General features: G+C 49.7%; 2 protein-coding genes across 3 annotated transcripts in view; both read right to left on the minus strand.

The window, feature by feature from the left end:
• Positions 1–18,132, minus strand: part of LOC137320706 (polymeric immunoglobulin receptor-like) — a 788,493-nt gene that overhangs the window by 671,738 nt on the left and 98,623 nt on the right. The gene's annotated exons all lie outside the window — the stretch shown is intronic.
• Positions 1–18,132, minus strand: part of LOC137320705 (dual specificity testis-specific protein kinase 1-like) — a 119,830-nt gene that overhangs the window by 60,291 nt on the left and 41,407 nt on the right. Inside the window, exon 3 of the mRNA XM_067982401.1 lies at positions 14,095–14,143. Coding sequence (XP_067838502.1) covers positions 14,095–14,143 — 49 coding nt within the window. The remainder of the gene's footprint in view (positions 1–14,094; positions 14,144–18,132) is intronic.

The following is an 18,132-nucleotide window of genomic DNA, read 5'->3' on the forward strand; positions in this document are numbered from 1 at the left end:
TGAGAATAGAGAGAGAGAGAGAGGAGGGAGAATAGAGAGAGAGAGAGAGGAGGGAGAATAGAGAGAGAGAGAGAGGAGGGAGAATAGAGAGAGAGAGAGAGGAGGGAGAATAGAGAGAGAGAGAGAGGAGGGAGAATAGAGAGAGAGAGAGAGAGAGGAGGAGAGAATAGAGTGAGTGAGAGAGAGAGGAGGGAGAATAGAGAGAGAGAGAGAGAGGAGGGAGAATAGAGAGAGAGAGAGAGAGAGGAGGGAGAATAGAGAGAGAGAGAGAGAGAGAGGAGGGAGAATAGAGAGAGAGAGTGAGAGAGAGGAGGAGAGAATAGAGTGAGAGAGAGGAGAGGAGGGAGAATAGAGTGAAAGAGAGAGGAGGGAGAATAGAGTGAGTGAGAGAGAGAGGAGGGAGAATAGAGTGAGAGAGAGAGAGAGGAGGGAGAATAGAGAGAGAGAGAGAGAGCAGGGAGAATAGAGTGAGTGAGAGAGAGAGGAGGGAGAATAGAGTGAGAGAGAGAGAGAGGAGGGAGAATAGAGAGAGAGAGAGAGGAGGGAGAATAGAGAGAGAGAGAGAGGAGGAGGGAGAATAGAGAGAGAGAGAGAGAGAGGGAGAATAGAGTGAGAGAGAGAGGAGGGAGAATAGAGAGAGAGAGAGAGAGGAGGGAGAATAGATGAGTGAGAGAGAGAGGAGGGAGAATAGAGTGAGAGAGAGAGGAGGGAGAATAGAGAGAGAGAGAGAGGAGGGAGAATAGAGAGAGAGAGAGGAGGGAGAATAGAGAGAGAGAGAGAGGAGGGAGAATAGAGAGAGAGAGAGAGGAGGGAGAATAGAGAGAGAGAGAGGAGGGAGAATAGAGAGAGAGAGAGGAGGGAGAATAGAGAGAGAGAGAGGAGGGAGAATAGAGAGAGAGAGAGGAGGGAGAATAGAGTGAGAGAGAGAGAGAGGAGGGAGAATAGAGTGAGAGAGAGGAGGGAGAATAGAGAGAGAGAGAGGAGGGAGAATAGAGAGAGAGAGAGAGGAGGGAGAATAGAGTGAGTGAGAGAGAGAGGAGGGAGAATAGAGAGAGAGAGAGAGGAGGGAGAATAGAGTGAGTGAGAGAGAGAGGAGGGAGAATAGAGAGAGAGAGAGAGAGGAGGGAGAATAGAGAGAGAGAGAGAGGAGGGAGAATAGGAGTGAGAGAGAGAGAGGAGGGAGAATAGAGAGAGAGAGAGAGGAGGGAGAATAGAGTGAGAGAGAGAGAGGGAGAATAGAGAGAGAGAGAGAGAGAGGAGGGAGAATAGAGAGAGAGAGAGAGGAGGGAGAATAGAGTGAGAGAGAGAGAGAGGAGGGAGAATAGAGAGAGAGAGAGAGGAGGGAGAATAGAGTGAGAGAGAGAGGAGGGAGAATAGAGAGAGAGAGAGAGGAGGGAGAATAGAGTGAGTGAGAGAGAGAGGAGGGAGAATAGAGAGAGAGAGAGGAGGGAGAATAGAGAGAGAGAGAGAGGAGGGAGAATAGAGTGAGTGAGAGAGAGAGGAGGAGAATAGAGAGAGAGAGAGAGAGGAGGGAGAATAGAGTGAGAGAGAGGAGGGAGAATAGAGAGAGAGAGAGAGGAGGGAGAATAGAGTGAGAGAGAGGAGGGAGAATAGAGAGAGAGAGAGAGGAGGGAGAATAGAGTGAGTGAGAGAGAGAGGAGGGAGAATAGAGTGAGAGAGAGGAGGGAGAATAGAGAGAGAGAGAGAGGAGGGAGAATAGAGAGAGAGAGAGAGAGGAGGGAGAATAGAGAGAGAGAGAGAGGAGGGAGAATAGAGAGAGAGGAGGGAGAATAGAGAGAGAGAGAGAGGAGGAGAATAGAGGAGTGAGAGAGAGAGGAGGGAGAATAGAGTGAGAGAGAGGAGGGAGAATAGAGTGAGAGAGAGAGAGAGGAGGGAGAATAGAGAGAGAGAGAGAGGAGGGAGAATAGAGTGAGAGAGAGAGGAGGGAGAATAGAGAGAGAGGGAGAGGAGGGAGAATAGAGAGAGAGGAGAGGAGGGAGATAGAGTGAAGAGAGAGAGAGGAGGGAGAATAGAGTGTGAGAGAGAGAGAGGAGGGAGAATAGAGAGAGAGAGAGAGGAGGGAGAATAGAGAGAGAGAGAGAGGAGGGAGAATAGAGAGAGAGAGAGAGAGGAGGGAGAATAGAGTGAGTGAGAGAGAGAGGAGGGAGAATAGAGTGAGAGAGAGAGGAGGAGAATAGAGTGAGAGAGAGAGGAGGGAGAATAGAGAGAGAGAGAGAGAGGAGGGAGAATAGATTGAGTGAGAGAGGAGGAGGGAGAATAGAGTGAGAGAGAGAGAGAGGAGGGAGAATAGAGAGAGAGAGAGAGGAGGGAGAATAGAGAGAGAGAGAGAGGAGGGAGAATAGAGTGAAGAGAGAGAGAGGAGGGAGAATAGAGTGAGAGAGAGAGAGAGGGGAGAATAGAGTGAAGAGAGAGGAGGGAGAATAGAGTGAGAGAGAGAGGAGGGAGAATAGAGAGAGAGAGAGGAGGGAGAATAGAGTGAGAGAGAGAGGAGGGAGAATAGAGTGAGAGAGAGAGGAGGGAGAATAGAGAGAGAGAGTGGAGGGAGAATAGAGAGAGAGGAGGGAGAATAGAGTGAGTGAGAGAGAGAGGAGGGAGAAAAGAGAGAGAGAGTGGAGGGAGAATAGAGAGAGAGGAGGGAGAATAGAGTGAGTGAGAGAGAGAGGAGAGAAGAGAGAGAGAGTGGAGGAGAATAGAGAGAGAGGAGGGAGAATAGAGTGAGTGAGAGAGAGAGGAGGGAGAAAGAGAGAGAGAGTGGAGGGGAGAATAGAGAGAGAGGAGGAGGAGAATAGAGTGAGTGAGAGAGAGAGGAGGGAGAAAAGAGAGAGAGAGTGGAGGGAGAATAGAGAGAGAGGAGGGAGAAGAGTGAGTGAGAGAGAGAGGAGGGAGAAAGAGAGAGAGAGAGGAGGGAGAATAGAGAGAGAGAGAGAGAGAGGAGGGAGAATAGAGTGAGAGAGAGAGGAGGGAGAATAGAGAGAGAGAGAGAGGAGGGAGAATAGAGAGAGAGGAGGGAGAATAGGTGAGTGAGAGAGGAGGAGGGAGAAAGAGAGAGAGTGGAGGGAGAATAGAGAGAGAGAGAGAGAGAGGAGGGAGAAGAGTGAGAGAGAGAGAGGAGGGAGAATAGAGAAGAGAGAGAGAGGAGGGAGAATAGAGTGAGAGAGAGAGAGAGGAGGGAGAATAGAGTGAGAGAGAGAGAGGAGGGAGAATAGAGAGAGAGAGAGGAGGGAGAATAGAGTGAAGTGAGAGAGAGGAGGGAGAATAGAGTGAGAGAGAGAGGAGGGAGAATAGAGTGAGAGAGAGGAGAGGAGGGAGAATGAGTGAGAGAGAGAGGAGGGAGAATAGAGTGAGAGAGAGAGAGGAGGGAGAATAGAGTGTGAGAGAGAGAGAGGAGGGAGAATAGAGTGGTGAGAGAGAGGAGGGAGATGAGTGAGTGAGAGAGAGGAGGAGAATAGAGTGAGAGAGAGACGAGAGGAGGGAGAATAGAGTGAGAGAGAGAGAGAGGAGGGAGAATAGAGAGAGAGAGAGAGAGGAGGGAGAATAGAGTGAGAGAGAGAGAGAGGAGGGAGAATAGAGTGAGAGAGAGAGAGAGGGGATGTGAGTGAGAGAGAGAGAGAGAGAGGAGGGAGAATAGAGTGAGAGTGAGAGAGAGGAGGGAGATTGTGAGTGAGAGAGAGAGGAGGGAGAATAGAGTGAGAGTGTGAGTGGAGGGTGTTTGAGTGTGTGTTGAGTTGTGGGTGATAGTGTGAGAGTGAGAGAGGAGGGAGAATAGAGTGAGAGAGAGAGAGAGGAGGGAGAATAGAGTGAGAGAGAGAGAGAGGAGGGAGAATAGAGTGAGAGAGAGAGAGAGGAGGGAGAATAGAGTGAGAGAGAGAGAGGAGGAGAATAGAGTGAGAGAGAGAGGAGGGAGAATAGTGTGAGAGAGAGAGAGAGGAGGAGATAGAGAGAGAGAGAGGAGGAGAATAGAGTGAGTGAGAGAGAGGAGGGAGAATAGAGTGAGAGAGAGAGGAGGGAGAATAGAGAGAGAGAGAGAGAGGAGGAGATAGAGTGAGAGAGAGAGAGGAGGGAGAATAGAGTGAGAGAGAGAGAGAGGAGGAGAATGAGTGAGAGAGAGGGGGAGAATAGAGTGAGAGAGAGGAGGGAGAATAGAGTGAGAGAGAGGAGGGAGATAGAGTGAGAGAGAGAGGAGGGAGATTGAGTGAGAGAGAGAGAGAGGAGGGAGATAGAGTGAGAGAGAGAGAGAGGCGGGAGAATAGAGTGAGAGTGTGGGAGGGTGAATAGAGTGAGAGAGAGAGGAGGAGAATAGATGAGAGAGAGAGGAGGGAGATAGTTGTGTGAGAGAGAGAGGAGGGAGAATAGAGTGAGAGAGAGAGAGAGGAGGGAGATAGAGTGAGAGAGAGAGGAGGGAGACTAGAGAGAGAGAGAGAGAGAGGGAGAATAGAGTGAGAGAGAGGAGGGAGAAGAGTAGAGAGAGAGAGAGAGGAGGGAGAATAGAGCGAGAGAGAGAGGAGGAGAATAGAGAGAGAGAGAGAGGAGGGAGAATAGAGAGAGAGAGAGAGCGGGAGAATAGAGTGAGAGAGAGAGAGGAGGGAGGAGGGAGAGAGAGGAGGGAGAATAGAGTGAGAGAGGAGGGAGAATAGAGTGAGAGAGAGAGGAGGGAGAATAGAGAGAGAGAGAGGAGGGAGAATAGAGAGAGAGAGAGAGGAGGGGAGAATAGAGAGAGAGAGAGCAGGAGAATAGAGTGAGAGAGAGAGAGGAGGAGAAAGAGAGAGAGAGAGAGGAGGGAGAATAGAGAGAGAGAGAGGAGGAGAATAGAGAGAGAGAGAGGAGGGGGGAGAATAGAGAGAGAGAGAGGAGGGAGAATAGAGAGAGAGAGAGAGGAGGGAGAATAGAGAGAGAGAGAGAGAGGGAGAATAGAGTGAGAGAGAGAGAGGAGGGAGAATAGAGTGAGAGAGAGAGAGAGGAGGGAGAATAGAGAGAGAGAGAGAGAGGAGGGAGAATAGAGTGAGAGAGAGAGAGAGGAGGGAGAATAGAGAGAGAGAGAGAGGAGGGAGATAGAGAGAGAGAGAGGAGGGAGAATAGAGAGAGAGAGAGAGAGGGGGGAGAATAGAGAGAGAGAGAGGAGGGAGAATAGAGAGAGAGAGAGGAGGGAGAATAGAGAGAGAGAGAGAGCAGGGAGAATAGAGTGAGAGAGAGAGAGAGGAGGGAGAATAGAGTGAGAGAGAGAGAGAGGAGGGAGAATAGAGAGAGAGAGAGAGGAGGGAGAATAGAGAGAGAGAGAGGAGGGAGAATAGAGAGAGAGAGAGAGAGGGGGGAGAATAGAGAGAGAGAGAGAGAGGGGGGAGAATAGAGTGAGAGAGAGAGAGGGGGGAGAATAGAGAGAGAGAGAGAGGAGGGAGAATAGAGAGAGAGAGAGAGGAGGAAGAATAGAGTGAGAGAGAGAGAGAGAGGAGGGAGAATAGAGTGAGAGAGAGAGAGAGGAGGGAGAAAAGAGAGAGAGAGTGGAGGGAGAATAGAGAGAGAGAGAGAGGAGGGAGAATAGAGAGAGAGAGAGAGAGGAGGAGAATAGAGAGAGAGAGAGGAGGGAGAATAGAGTGAGAGAGAAGAGGAAGAATAGAGTGAGAGAGAGAGAGAGAGGAGGGAGAATAGAGTAAGAGAGAAGGGAGAATAGAGTGAGAGAGAGAGGAGGGAGAATAGAGTGAGAGAGAGAGAGAGGAGGGAGAATAGAGAGAGAGAGAGGAGGGAGAATAGAGAGAGAGAGAGAGGAGGGAGAATAGAGAGAGAGAGAGAGAGGGGGGAGATAGAGAGAGAGAGAGGAGGGAGAATAGAGAGAGAGAGAAGAGGAAGAATAGAGTGAGAGAGAGAGAGAGAGGAGGGAGAATAGAGTAAGAGAGAAGAGGAAGAATAGAGTGAGAGAGAGAGAGAGAGGGGAGAATAGAGTAAGAGAGAGAGAGAGGAGGGAGAATAGAGTGAGAGAGAGAGGAGGGAGAATAGAGTGAGAGAGAGAGGAGGAGAATAGAGTGAGAGAGAGAGGAGGGAGAATAGAGTGAGAGAGAGAGGAGGGAGAATAGAGAGAGAGAGAGAGGAGGGAGAATAGAGAGAGAGAGAGAGAGAGGAGGGAGAATAGAGTGAGAGAGAGAGGAGGGAGAATAGAGAGAGAGAGAGAGGAGGGAGAAAAGAGAGAGAGAGTGGAGGGAGAATAGAGTGAGAGAGAGAGGAGGGAGAATAGAGAGAGAGAGAGAGAGAGAGAGAGAGGAGGGAGAATAGAGAGAGAGAGCTGGGATAACAGGGTTTGAGAGAGCAAGGGAAAAACAGAGTGTGAGGGGAGAGGTGGTGAGTGAATAAGGACAAACAGAATCGTACAGGAGAGAACAAGGAGAGAAATAAGAACGGGAAAGAGTGCTGGGGGAAAACAAGAGGCCTGATGAGCAAGCTGGGGCCTGCGCCAGGCTTCTCATTGCAATTACTGCTCAGCCTCTACATATTTAATGAATGATCTCATACACTGCTCCCGCACTGTATCCAAGACTGGCAGGAGGAGCACAGAAGTCTCAGTTACACACGCATTAGAGATGGTTTAAGCACCTGATCTCTTCCCCGCGCCCCCCCCCCCCCTTCTCTTTAACTGCTTTGCCGCCTCTGAAACGCAATCAGACGAACAGGGCCTGGCTTCTCAGCCCCGGAGTTTTCACACCACAACGCTCGAGAGATGGCGGGTTTAGGCCGAGGGCAGGCCCAGGAGCAGAGCAGGCGTGTGCGAGCTCTGGGTGCTCAGAGCACAGAGAGAGGGGCACTGGAGATGGCAGAGCAGGTACCCGGCCTCATTTAATTCTACCAGGCTGCAGCCTTTGTAGAATCGTCCAACACAGGAGGAGGCCGTTCGGCCCATCGTGCCTGTGCCGGCTCTTTGAAAGAGCTATCCAATCAGTCTCACTCCCCCATTGCTCTCGCCTCTCAATCAGAAGGCATGGGTTTAATTCCCACTATAACGACTTGACACTTTAATGCTGTACTGAGGGAGCGCTGCATTGTCGGGGGTGCCGTCTTTCGGATGAGACGTTAAACTGAGGCCCCGTCTGTCCTCTCAGGTGGACGTAAAAGATCCCATGGCCACTATTTTGAAGAAGAGCAGGGGAGTTCTCCCTGGTGTCCTGGGGCCAATATTTATCCCTCAACCAACACCTAAAAACAAATTATCTGGTCATTAACTCATTGCTGTTTTTGGGATCTTGCTGTGCACAAATTGGCTGCCAGGTTTCCTGCATTACAACAGTGGCTACACTTCAAACAGTACTTCATTGCTTTGGGACGTCCTGAGGTTGTGAAAGGCGCTATATAAATGCAAGCTCTTCCTTTCTCTTATTTGTCCCATTTTCCTTTTCTGAGCCTGAGATTTCACAAGGGTCCTGCCGGTCCCTCATCAGAACTCATGTGAACTTTAACAGCAACAACCTGCATTTATGTAGCACCATTAAAGTAGTAAAACGTCCCAAGGCCCTTCAGCCCTCGAATCCTGTGTAACTGGGTGTGAATCGGAATCCGACGTGACAAGGGATGTATCACAGACCCTCACACTTGGTGACAGCACTGATCCATCCAAGGACACCAGCGATTTTGAGAAAAGGAGGGAGCGAGCCACACTGTAGGTAGGGGAGAGTGTGCCACAACGTAGGGAGGGGAGAGGGAGCCGCAACGTAGGGAGGGGAGAGGGAGTGTGCCGCAACGTAGGTAGGGGAGAGAGAGCCACAACGTAGGGAGGGGAGAGGGAGTGTGCCGCAACGTAGGTAGGGGAGAGGGAGTGTGCCACAACGTAGGGAGGGGAGAGGGAGTGTGCCACAACGTAGGGAGGGGAGAGGGAGCCGCAACGTAGGGAGAGGAGAGGGAGCGCACAATGTAGGTAGGGGAGAGAGAGCCCGTGCGTAATAGGGACATAGAGAGAGCAGTATAAATGGGAGAGTGTGTAACAGAGAAAGATTGAGAGAGGAGAGAGACAGTACAGTTTGGGAAGATAATGAGAGGGAGAGAAAATACAGTGGGGGCAGGAGGGATGGATAAAGAGAGATAGCAAACAACAGGAGGAGGGGAAGAAGAGAGAGGATCAGAAGACAGGTGAACAAAGACATACATATTAAACAAAGACTTACATTTATATAGTGCCTTTCATGCCCCCAGGACTTCCCAAAGTGCGTAACAGCCAATGAAGTACCTTTTGAAGTGCAGTCACTGTTGTGACGTAGGAAACGTGGCAGCCAATTTGCGCACAGCAAGATCCCACAAACAGCAATGTGATAATGACCAGATAATCTGTTTTTACTGATGTTGGTTGAGGGATAAATATTGTCCAGGACACCGGGGAGAACTCCCCTGCTCTTCTTCGAAATAGTGACCCTGGGATCTTTTACGTCCACCTGAGAGGGCGGGCGGGGCCTCGGTTTACCGTCTCATCTGAAAGACGGCACCTCCGACGGTGCAGCGCTCCCTCAGTGCATGCACTGGGAGTGTGAGCCTAGATTTTGTGCTCAAGTCTCTGGAGCGGGACCAGACCAGGGAAGAGGTCAGAGAGTGAGATGTGAAACCCGAGAGAAGGGGGAGGAAGAGATAGGGAGTCAGTCTTTGGTACAGTTGGTGGAGGTGGGAAAGAGAATGGAAGATAGAGGGAGGGAGCGGTGAGTGACAGTAATTGCTGGGGGATGTGGACGGAAAGTAGCCTGTGTGAGGGTGGATTGTGAGCACATCACTGCCAGGCAATAGCACGGTTCAAATATTTTCACCAAACCCATAGGATGTAACAAGCAAAGAGCTCAGAATTTACAGAAACACGAAGGCGGGAGCACGCAGGGTCGATGATATTGGTCGTCATCGAATAAAATGTGCTCAGTCTCAGATGCTGAGTGATTCTTAAAACAAGGGACGAGGCCTGGAGGTGTGTTGCCTGGCAACAGAGAGCCCAGCAGGAATTTTTTTAAATTCGTTCATGTGATGTGGGCGTCGCTGGCGAGGCCAGAACTTATTGCCCATCCCTAATTGCCCTTGAGAAGGTGGTGGTGAGCCGCCTTCTTGAACCGCTGCAGTCCGTGTGGTGACGGTTCTCCCACAGTGCTGTTAGGAAGGGAGTTCCAATGCCAGGTGGTCCGTCCGGTTTTATTCTTATTGTGACTCTTTTTAGTGAGATTTTACAACTGAGTGGCTTGCTAGGCCATTTCAGAGGGCAATTTAGAATCAACCACATTGCTGTGGGTCTAGAGTCACATATAGGCCAGACCGGGTAAGGACGGCAGGTTTCCTTCCCTAAAGGACATTAGTGAACCAGATCAGTTTTTATGACAATCTGGTAGTTTCATGACCACCTTTACTGATACTAGAATTTTAATTCCAGAATTTATTGAATTAAATTTAAATTCCCCAGCTACACATAGCAGGATTTGAACTCATGACTCTGGATTACTAGTCCAGTAACATAACCATTATGCTACCGTACCCACTTGCTCTACTCGTCCCAGCCTCACAAACAGCTCTGACCTCTCCCCTCCTCCCCAATCAGAACTGAGAGGTTCTACCCATCAGGAAAGGCTGAACAGACTGGAGCTCTTTTCTCCAGAAAACAGAAGTCTGAGGGGTGATCTGATAGAGGTCTTTAAGACAAACGTAGGGTTCGATAGGGTAGACGTAGAGAAAATGTTTCCACTTGTGGGGGAGTCCAAAACTAGAGATCATAAATATAAAATCGTCGCAAATAAATCCAATAAAGAATTGAGGAGAAACTTCTTTACCCAGAGAGTGGTGAGAATGTGGAACTCACTCCCACAAGGAGTAGTTGAGGCGAATAGAATAGATACATTTAAGGGGAAGCTCGATAAACACATGAGGGAGAAAGGAATAGAAGGATATGCTGATAGGGTGAGATGAAGTAGGGAGGGAGGAGGCTCGTGTGGAGGATAAACACCAGCACGGACCTGTTGGGCCGAATGGCCTGTTTCTGCGCTGTAGTTTTGTTGTAAATCGATGTAACGCTCACAGTAAGACAACATCAAACCCACCTCACAGAGGGAAGTTCACCTTTAACCTTTCAGAGACCCAGCGTTTGATATTAAAGAAATTACAACGCAAGGTCTCTGATTCACCAGGTTTTCAGACAGACCCCCCCCCATCCCCCCCGCCACCTCACAGCACCCTTCCAACCCTCCATCACCCCACAGCACCTCCCCCGACACCCCCACCCCACAGCACCCCTCCACCCCGCAGCATCCCTTCCCCCCGCAGCATCCCTTCCCCCCGCAGCATCCCTCCCCCCCGCAGCATCCCTTCCCCCCGCAGCATCCCTCCCCCCCGCAGCATCCCTTCCCCCCGCAGCATCCCTTCCCCCCGCAGCATCCCTTCCCCCCGCAGCACTCCCCCACCCAACTAATTCTTCCCAGAATTTTGTGCTCTTCATGTTTGGGTTGCTTGTATTCCATTTCAAACACTCAGTCCCAGCAACAGTCAAGTACAGCATGATAAATCACCCTCTACACTGTCCCATCAAACACTCCCAGGGCAGGTACAGTACGGGTCAGATACAGAGTAAAGCTCCCTCTACACTGTCCCATCAAACACTCCCAGGGCAGGTACAGCACGGGTTAGATACAGAGTAAAGCTCCCTCTACACTGTCCCATCAAACACTCCCAGGGCAGGTACAGTACGGGTCAGATACAGAGTAAAGCTCCCTCTACACTGTCCCATCAAACACTCCCAGGGCAGGTACAGCACGGGTTAGATACAGAGTAAAGCTCCCTCTACACTGTCCCATCAAACACTCCCAGGGCAGGTACAGCATGGGTTAGATACAGAGTAAAGCTCCCTCTACACTGCCCCATCAAACACTCCCAGGGCAGGTACAGCACGGGTTAGATACAGAGTAAAGCTCCCTCCACACTGTCCCATCAAACACTCCCAGGGCAGGTACAGCACGGGTTAGATACAGAGTAAAGCTCCCGCTGCACTGTCCCATCAAACACTCCCAGGGCAGGTACAGCACGGGTTAGATACAGAGTAAAGCTCCCTCTACACTAAAGCATTTGACAAGGTACCGCATGGTAGGTTGTTACATAAGGTTAAATCTCATGGGATCCAAGGTGAGGTAGCCAATTGGATACAAAATTGGCTTGACGACAGAAGACAGAGGGTGGTTGTGGAGGGTTGTTTTTCAAACTGGATGCCTGTGTCCAGCGGTGTGCCTCAGGGATCGGTGCTGGGTCCGCTGTTATTTGTTATTTATATTAATGATTTGGATGAGAATTTAGGAGGCATGGTTAGTAAGTTTGCAGATGACACCAAGATTGGTGGCATTGTGGACAGTGAAGAAGGTTATCTAGGATTGCAACGGGATCTTGATAAATTGGGCCAGTGGGCCGATGAATGGCAGATGGAGTTTAATTTAGATAAATGTGAGGTGATGCATTTTGGTAGATCGAATCGGGCCAGGACATACTCCGTTAATGGTAGGGCGTTGGGGAGAGTTATAGAACAAAGAGATCTGGGAGTACAGATTCATAGCTCCTTGAAAGTGGAGTCACAGGTGGATAGGGTAGTGAAGAAGGCATTCAGCATGTTTGGTTTCATTGGTCAGAACATTGAATGCAGGAGTTGGGATGTCTTGTTGAAGTTGTACAGGGCATTGGTGAGGCCACACTTGGAGTACTGTGTACAGTTCTGGTCACCCTATTACAGAAAGGATATTATTAAACTAGAAAGAGTGCAGAAAAGATTTACTAGGATGCTACCGGGACTTGATGGTTTGACTTACAGGGAGAGGTTAGACAGACTGGGACTTTTTTCCCTGGAGAGCAGGAGGTTAAGGGGTGATCTTATCGAAGTCTATAAAATAATGAGGGGCATAGATAAGGTCGATAGTCAAAATCTTTTCCCAAAGGTAGGGGAGTCTATAACGAGGGGGCATAGATTTAAGGTGAGAGGGGAGAGATACAAAAGGGTCCAGAGGGGCAATTTTTTCACTCAAAGGGTGGTGAGTGTCTGGAACGAGCTGCCAGAGGCAGTAGTAGAGGCGGGTACAATTTTGTCTTTTAAAAAGCATTTGGACAGTTACATGGGTAAGATGGGTATGGAGGGATATGGGCCAAGTGCAGGCAATTGGGACTAGCTTAGTGGTATAAACTGGGCGACATGGACATGTTGGGCCGAAGGGCCTGTTTCCATGTTGTAACTTCTATGATTCTATGATTCTATGATTCTACACTGTCCCATCAAACACTCCCAGGGCAGGTACAGCACGGGTTAGATACAGAGTAAATCCCCCTCTACACTGTCCCATCAAACACTCCCAGGGCAAGTACAGCACGGGTTAGATACAGAGTAAAGCTCCCTCTACACTGTCCCATCAAACACTCCCAGGGCAGGTACAGCACGGGTTAGATACAGAGTAAAGCTCCCTCTACACTGTCCCATCAAACACACCCAGGGCAGGTACAGCATGGGTTAGATACAGAGTAAAGCTCCCTCTACACTGTCCCATCAAACACTCCCAGGGCAGGTACAGCATGGGTTAGATACAGAGTAAAGCTCCCTCTACACTGTCCCATCAAACACTCCCAGGGCAGGTACAGCACGGGTTAGATACAGAGTAAATCCCCCTCTACACTGTCCCATCAAACACTCCCAGGGCAGGTACAGGGTTAGATACAGAGTAAAGCTCCCTCTACACTGTCCCATCAAACACTCCCAGGGCAGGTACAGCACGGGTTAGATACAGAGTAAATCCCCCTCTACACTGTCCCATCAAACACTCCCAGGGCAGGTACAGCACGGGTTAGATTCAGAGTAAAGCTCCCTCTGCACTGTCCCCAACATATTCCTCTGGCCCAGCCTACTATAGCAGGGTGACCTTTATCTATTTCCCACAGTTTAACCATTTGCCCCTCCGCCCAGTGTCTTTAGGCTGATTTGACCAGCGCTGTGCCTCTCACTCCCACTAAACTCCTCTGGTTTAACGCTCCTCTCTGGCATTTCAATGGTCTCCTTTCCTGTGACAGGCAGGGACACGCTCCCTCAACAGACACGTCTGAACTCGGCCAGCTCCCTTTCAAACTCGGGCAGGTTTAATTTGCAGCTGTGGAAACACAGGAATTACGAAACGGAAACAGGCCATTCGGCCCAACCAGAGCGCGGCGGCGTTTACCCTCCATGTCAGCAGATAGTCCCAATCACCTTCACTCACTCGTCCTTTTCCTTCATCCACCTCTCCGATCTAATCTTCAATGTTGACATAGTTTCTGCCTCCACCACTAACCCTGGAAGTGAATCCCACAGACTCACAAACTCTCTGCGTGAAGACGTTGGTGAGGTATTTCTGACGAGAACCAGCCGCACGCTGAGGATACTACTGGCAACTCCAGACAAACCTTTTCCTCCAGGGAGGGAAAGGGAGGGAAAGGGGGAAGGGGGAAGGAGGGGAAGGGAGGGATATCAAGGGAAATGGAGCAAAGGTGGGTAAATGGAGTTGAGGTACAGATTAGTCATGATATAAGAGAATGGTGGACCAGGTTGGAGGGGCTGAATGGCCTCCTCCTGTTCTATGTAACAGGTTGGAGGGGCTGAATGGCCTCCTCCTGTTCTATGTAACAGGTTGGAGGGGCTGAATGGCCTCCTCCTGTTCTATGTAACAGGTTGGAGGGGCTGAATGGCCTCCTCCTGTTCTATGTAACAGGTTGGAGGGGCTGAATGGCCTCCTCCTGTTCTATGTAACAGGTTGGAGAGGCTGAATGGCCTCCTCCTGTTCTATGTAACAGGTTGGAGGGGCTGAATGGCCTCCTCCTGTTCTATGTAACAGGTTGGAGGGGCTGAATGGCCTCCTCCTGTTCTATGTAACAGGTTGGAGAGGCTGAATGGCCTCCTCCTGTTCTATGTAACAGGTTGGAGGGGCTGAATGGCCTCCTCCTGTTCTATGTAACAGGTTGGAGGGGCTGAATGGCCTCCTCCTGTTCTATGTTACAGGTTGGAGGGGCTGAATGGCCTCCTCCTGTTCCTATTAGAGCACTCTTTCTGCCTGTTACCCAAAGCCTTGCACCAACAGCAGTAACACTCACCTCGGTCAGAGCGTGTAACTGACCCTCATGAACACAGACGCCCATAAACCTGCAGAAAGAATCACACATCGATTAACCAACGTCACAAACCCAGCAAATCCGCTGTCAAAATATATCAGCCGTGGCTCAGTGGGTAAAACTCGTGCCGCTGAGCCCAAAATCCAGGCTAACGCTCCCAGTGCAGTACTGAGGGTGGATGTAAAAGATCCCATGGCCACTATTTCGAAGAAGAGCAGGGGAGTTCTCCCTGATGTCCTGGGGCCAATATTTATCCCTCAATCAACATCACTAAAAAAAACAGATGGGGGCAGAAATCACTCCTGAAATAACGGAGGAGTTCAACGCTCTCTGTTGTTAGTGGCGAAATAAAGGAGCAGGTTCTGGTGTTCACACATACAAAGTGAATCAGGTGGTTCAGAGAAGGTTCACTCAACTGATTCCTGGGATGAGGGGGTTATCTCATGAGGACAAGTTGGGCCTGTTTACACTGGAGTTTAGAAGAATGAGAGGTGATCTTATTGAAACATATAAGATCCTTGTGGTGGGAGACTAGAACTAGGGGCCACAGTTTAAAAATAAGGGGTCTCCCATTTAAGACGGAGATGATGAGAAATTTTTTCTCTCAGAGGGTCGTGAGTCTGTGGAACTCCCTTCCCCAGAGAGCGGTGGAGGCAGGGTCATTGAATATTTTTAAGGCTGAGTTAAATAGATTCCTGATTAACAAGGGAGTCAAAGGTTATAGTAGGTAGACGGGAAAGTAGGGTTGAGGTCGCAATCAGATCAGCCATGATCTTATCAAATGGCAGAACAGGCTCGAGGGGCCGAATGGCCTACTGCTGCTCTTAATTCGTATGTTCGTATTGGTTCTCTGCCGATAGGACAGCTTCAAATTAAAGGTATATTGCGCACCGCAATCAGGAAAATCATTGACAAAGTACAAACTTGCCCAGCTGGTAAGTAACTAATCACGCCACCAAACAGGTACGTTTAAAAATACAGGTCTAAACTGAGTTTTAACAGCACAGTAAGTCTCAATGACTGCCAAACAACTAAAAATTAACTTTTAACAATGTGGAATCACTTTACTCCTTGTTTTAATAGTTCTTGATCATTAAAAAAAATTTTTTAATTAAATTTTTAAAAAAACTTTTTCCTTCTGTCTCTTTTATTCAGTTATTCCTCACCCTCTCTTTTTTTTGCTCTCTATAACTGATTCACAAAGATTTTAACGTTGCACCTTTCACTTCCTGGTTTAACGTTGGAAGGCTGCGGAGACAGTGAACGCAGCTTGTCAAAAGTGCTGCGATCTGATTGGTGGAGGGGAGAGATCGATCCTCTCGCTTCTCCCCTGGGTCCTAGCTTCGCCTGAACTGACTCTGGGCTCTTCCCCGCTTCCTATTCGAGGAAGTGCCCGAACGTTTGCGGGTCGGTATAAATCTATGGAGCGGCGAGGAATGTTGGTTCGCTGCTCCGAACGATTTCTACCCCATTATCCGGTCATTTTCTCATGGCTGTGGGATCTTGCTGTGCGCAAATTGGCTGCCGCGTTTCCTACATTGCAGCAGTGGTGACTACACTTTAAAAAGTATTTCACTGGCTGCGTAAAGTGCTTTGGGACGTCCTGAAATGGTGAAAAAAAAAACACACACACACACAGATAGACACACACACACACAGATAGACATACACACACACAGACAGACACACACACACACACACACACACACAGACAACTCGCCATCACCCATTTTGCACTATTGCACAACTTGCGGTGATGGGATTTGAACTAGTGACCTCTGGGCCCATGTACCACAACCACAACACAGGAGTTTCTGGTCTCATGTCAAGTGAGGAACAGAAGCGGGATCTTGTGACGGTGTCACACTGTGAATAGTTGCTGGACGAGCTTCCCCTCCCCCAGAATCGACATCAATCCGATGAAACAGCTCTCTGAACAGCTCTCTGCCGTCAGTAAGGATCCCCCACTGCAGCCTCCCCCTCTCTCACTAGTTAACAAAAGAGTGAGGAGGTACGAGGGCAGTCTCCTTAAACAGGAGTGAGGAGGTACGAGGGCAGTCTCCTTAAACAGGAGTGAGGAGGTACGAGGGCAGTCTCCTTAAACAGGAGTGAGGAGGTACGAGGGCAGTCTCCTTAAACAGGAGTGAGGAGGTACGAGGGCAGCCTCCTTAAACAGGAGTGAGGAGGTACGAGGGCAGTCTCCTTAAACAGGAATGTGGAGGTACGAGGGCAGTCTCCTTAAACAGGAGTGTGGAGGTACGAGGGCAGTCTCCTTAAACAGGAGCGAGGAGCTACGAGGGCAGCCTCCTTAAACAGGAGTGAGGAGGTACGAGGGCAGCTTTCTGAGGTGAGGAGGGGGATTGACTCTGCCCCTGGTTTTGCTCCCCTCCTCTGGGTCAGAACTGCTTGTCTTTCACTCAGCCCCTCTCCTCGAGCTGTGGACAATTGTGAGCCGAGGCCCACGGTGCAGGATATTGCCAAGGCAGAAAACACCTAGGACTGAAGGGGAGGCAAATCAGACCAGACCAAGCTCAGGTTTTAAATCTGTAAGAAGGGAAGGCTGAGGTGAGGATTCTTCAATTTTGAGGGCTTGGGAAAGAATGAATTGGAGCAGAACACAGGTGCGACGCGTCTTGCTTTCAATGCAGGGAGGCGGACGAGTTCGGACCATGGTACCCTGGAAGGGGAACACCTCCCCTCCCCTCCCCTCCCCTCAGCCTTCCCTTCTTGCAGGTTTAAAACCCGAGGTTGGTCACTTCTGATTTGCCTCCCCTTCAAGCCTAAGTGTTTTCAGCCTTGGCGATATCCAGACTAAAACTGAAAGGTTCATCATTTGATTTGGGCCTCAGCAGTTAAAGGAAGACCTTGCGTTTACACGGTGCCTTTCATGGTCTCAGGGCGTCCCAAAGTGCTTTACAGCCAATGACGTACTTTTTGAAGTGTAGTCACCGTTACATAAAATGCACAGCACAGGAACAGGCCATTCGGCCCAGCTGGTCTATACTGGTGTTTATGCTCCACACGAGCCTCCTCCCTCCCTACATCAACTAACCCTATCAACATATCCTTCTATTCCTTTCTCGCTCTCGTGTGCTTTATCTAACGTCCCCTTAAATACATCTGCGCTAGTTACCTCAACTACTCCTTGTGGGAGCGAGTTCCACATTCTCACCACTCTCTGGGTAAAGAAGTTTCTCCCGAATTCCCCATTGGATTTATTGTTGACTATCTTATATTTATGGCCCCTAGTTCCGGTCTCCCCCGCAAGTGGAAACATCTTCTCCATGTCTACCCTATCAGATCCTGTCATAATCTTAAAGACCTCTATCAGGTCACCCCTCAGCCTTCTCTTTTCTAGAGAAAAAAGAACCCCAGCCTTCAGTCTTTCCTCTCAGTTCTGGTATCATCCTAATAAATCCTTATTGCACTTTATCCAATGGCCGTATATCCATTTTATAATATGGAGACCAGAACTGTTCACAATACTCCAAGTGTGGTCTAACCAAGGTTCTATACAAGTTTAACATAACTTCTCTGCTTTTCAATTCTATCCCCCTAGAAATGGAGCTCGGTTTCCTTTCTTTATGGCCTGTTGTAATGTAGGAAACGCGGCAGCCGAGTTGCGCAGAGCAAGATCCCACAAACAGCAATGAGATAAATGACCAGACAATGTGATGTTGGTTGAGAGATAATCATTGGCCAGTACGCCCCTGCTCTTCCTCGAAACAGTGGCCGTGGGATCTTCCAGATGCACCCGAGAGAGCAGACTCGATTTAACGTCTCATCCGAAACACGGCACCTCCAACAGTGCAGCACTCCCTCTGTACTGGGAGCGTCAGCCTGGATTACGTGCTCAAGTCTCTGGAGTGGGAGTTGAACCGACGACCTTCTGACTCGGAGGCGAGAGTGCCGCCCACCGAGCCACGGATGACACTTTAGCAAACACCTGCTCAACCGTTCACAAACATCCAGCACCAAGGAATGGGGGTGGTCCTGAGAGAGGCTGCTGTGACCGGCTGT

Source organism: Heptranchias perlo, chromosome 4 (genome assembly GCF_035084215.1).
Source record: "Heptranchias perlo isolate sHepPer1 chromosome 4, sHepPer1.hap1, whole genome shotgun sequence".
NCBI lineage: Eukaryota > Metazoa > Chordata > Chondrichthyes > Hexanchiformes > Hexanchidae > Heptranchias > Heptranchias perlo.